Source organism: Larimichthys crocea, unplaced genomic scaffold (genome assembly GCF_000972845.2).
Source record: "Larimichthys crocea isolate SSNF unplaced genomic scaffold, L_crocea_2.0 scaffold42475, whole genome shotgun sequence".
NCBI lineage: Eukaryota > Metazoa > Chordata > Actinopteri > Sciaenidae > Larimichthys > Larimichthys crocea.
In genome coordinates this window covers 1-1,935 of record NW_020855517.1, presented here as the reverse complement: position 1 = coordinate 1,935, position 1,935 = coordinate 1, and the positions used below count along the sequence as shown (strand labels likewise).

The 1,935-nt window shown below is 46.5% G+C and overlaps 1 protein-coding gene across 1 annotated transcript; it reads left to right on the top strand.

The window, feature by feature from the left end:
• The first annotated feature begins 62 nt into the window (after positions 1–62).
• Positions 63–1,592, top strand: LOC113745081 (geranylgeranyl transferase type-2 subunit alpha-like). The gene is made up of 5 exons (XM_027276534.1): positions 63–468; positions 564–751; positions 851–1,108; positions 1,239–1,322; positions 1,420–1,592. The coding sequence occupies exons 1-5, from the start codon at positions 257–259 to the stop codon at positions 1,575–1,577; spliced, it is 900 nt and encodes a 299-aa protein (XP_027132335.1). The 5' UTR covers positions 63–256; the 3' UTR covers positions 1,578–1,592.
• The last annotated feature ends 343 nt before the right edge of the window (positions 1,593–1,935 follow it).

Below are 1,935 nucleotides of genomic sequence, written 5' to 3'. Positions count from 1 at the left end.
GGCTCATATGTACCACCAAATGTATGATCAACGGCTGAAAATAGCCTCCAACAAAAGCACTTTACTCCTGTTCGAGTAATATATGTTATAAACTACAACGTCCAGCTGATTTAGGAAATTCCTGAGCTTTTTAAAGATTTGTGTTCAGTAAGAACAAATGTGCCGTGTCAGGATATAGAGACACCAGCCTTATCCTTTATATGGCAGTCTTTAAGCTACATATAACAGTTAATGTACAGTATTAAAACTAATTGTCATGTGTAGTGCTTACTGTATGTTTTCACTGACTAAGCAGCCACAGTTTGTCAGTTTCAGTCATGCTTCGTTTTCTTTCTACCCACAGAGAAAGGAGGGTATTTGGGATGACGAGGCTCTGCAGCTCACCCAGCAGCTGCTGTCATCCAACCCTGACTTCGCAACCCTGTGGAACTACAGAAGAGAGATCCTGATGCACATCGAGACCGTGAAGTGAGATCACCAGCAGTTATCCCGTCACTTTTTTTGTAAATCGTGTGAGATGTGACAGGAGATTTTATGTTTTTCTTTCCTGATATCTGCTCCAGGGACAAGGATGAAGTTCAGAAGGTCTACGAGGCCGAGTTGTCTTTTCTTGAGTCTTGCCTGAAGGTGAACCCAAAGTCCTACGGCAGCTGGCACCACCGTGGTTGGGTCTCAGCCCGCTTGCCTCGCCCAGACTGGGCCAGAGAGCTGAGCCTGTGTGATCGTTGTCTGAGCCTTGACGACCGCAACTGTAAGTCATGGATTAAAAAAAAAAACTTCCCATGTATGTATGTAGGTCACTGTGCTGTTTCCATCCATGTCTCACGCTGTGTTCTCCCCGTTCGACCAGTTCACTGCTGGGATTACCGCCGGATGGTAGTGAAGATGTCAGGTGTGCCTGTAGATCAGGAGTTGGGCTTTACCGATCGTCTTATCGGCTCCAACTTCTCCAACTACTCCAGCTGGCACTACCGCAGCACCCTGCTGCCGCTGCTCCACCCGGAGTCTCCTGAGCCCCCATCGCCGTGTCGCGAGCCTCCACATTCCTCTCCTCCACCTTCTCCGCAAACCCACTCCCATCGCGTCTGCGAGGAGCAGCTGCTCAAAGGTAAACGATGACAAATATTTGTGCAGTCAGCAGCAACACCTGAGAGTGACAGACAGGGGGCAGTGTGAGGCTTTAAATGTAATACCATGGAGGCGATGTCTGATGTGTAACTCTGCACATTTCTTTTCAGAGTACGAGCTCGTACAAAATGCTTTCTTCACTGACCCCAACGACCAGAGTGCTTGGTTCTACTATCGCTGGTTGCTAGGCAGAGGTATGTCTGTCTTTAACAGATATGTATGAAAGCACCTGCCAGTTTTTCTGTGCATGCAGATATTTTCTGGATTTAAGTCCCTTCTCTTTTTTAACAGCCGAACGTGAGGAGATGATCAGCTGCGTGTATGTCAGCCGGGATGAGGAGCGAGTTGCCGTCGCCTTCTCCAGGCCTGTTAACGTCAGTATCGTCTCATCCTCACAGTTTTTTTGTTTTTTTTTAACAGTTGGTTACACAAAGCTCACTTTTTTCTAAAACTCCTACATGCCGTTACCAACCTGCAGCACGGCACAATTAGTCATCGCACTTCCTACACACCACAATGAGACCGGTTTGTTTTATTTACAAAGTCCTTCGAGTAAGTGCGATTCAAAACATATGCATAAAAAAATGTGTGCATGTATAGGACAACAACAGTGCTTCTGTCTACACGAGTTCTCCTCGTGTCTTCTCTTCTTACTTGGAATGCAGCCGTGAACTAGTTTCACTGCAAACAGTGGTTTAACATCACAGTTATGTAACCGTAAGAGCTCAACTACAGCGAGTGACTCTGTCACAGTCAGCGGTGAGTTAGTGAGTGAGGTGAATAAAACAGGAAAAGGAGCTCTTGTAA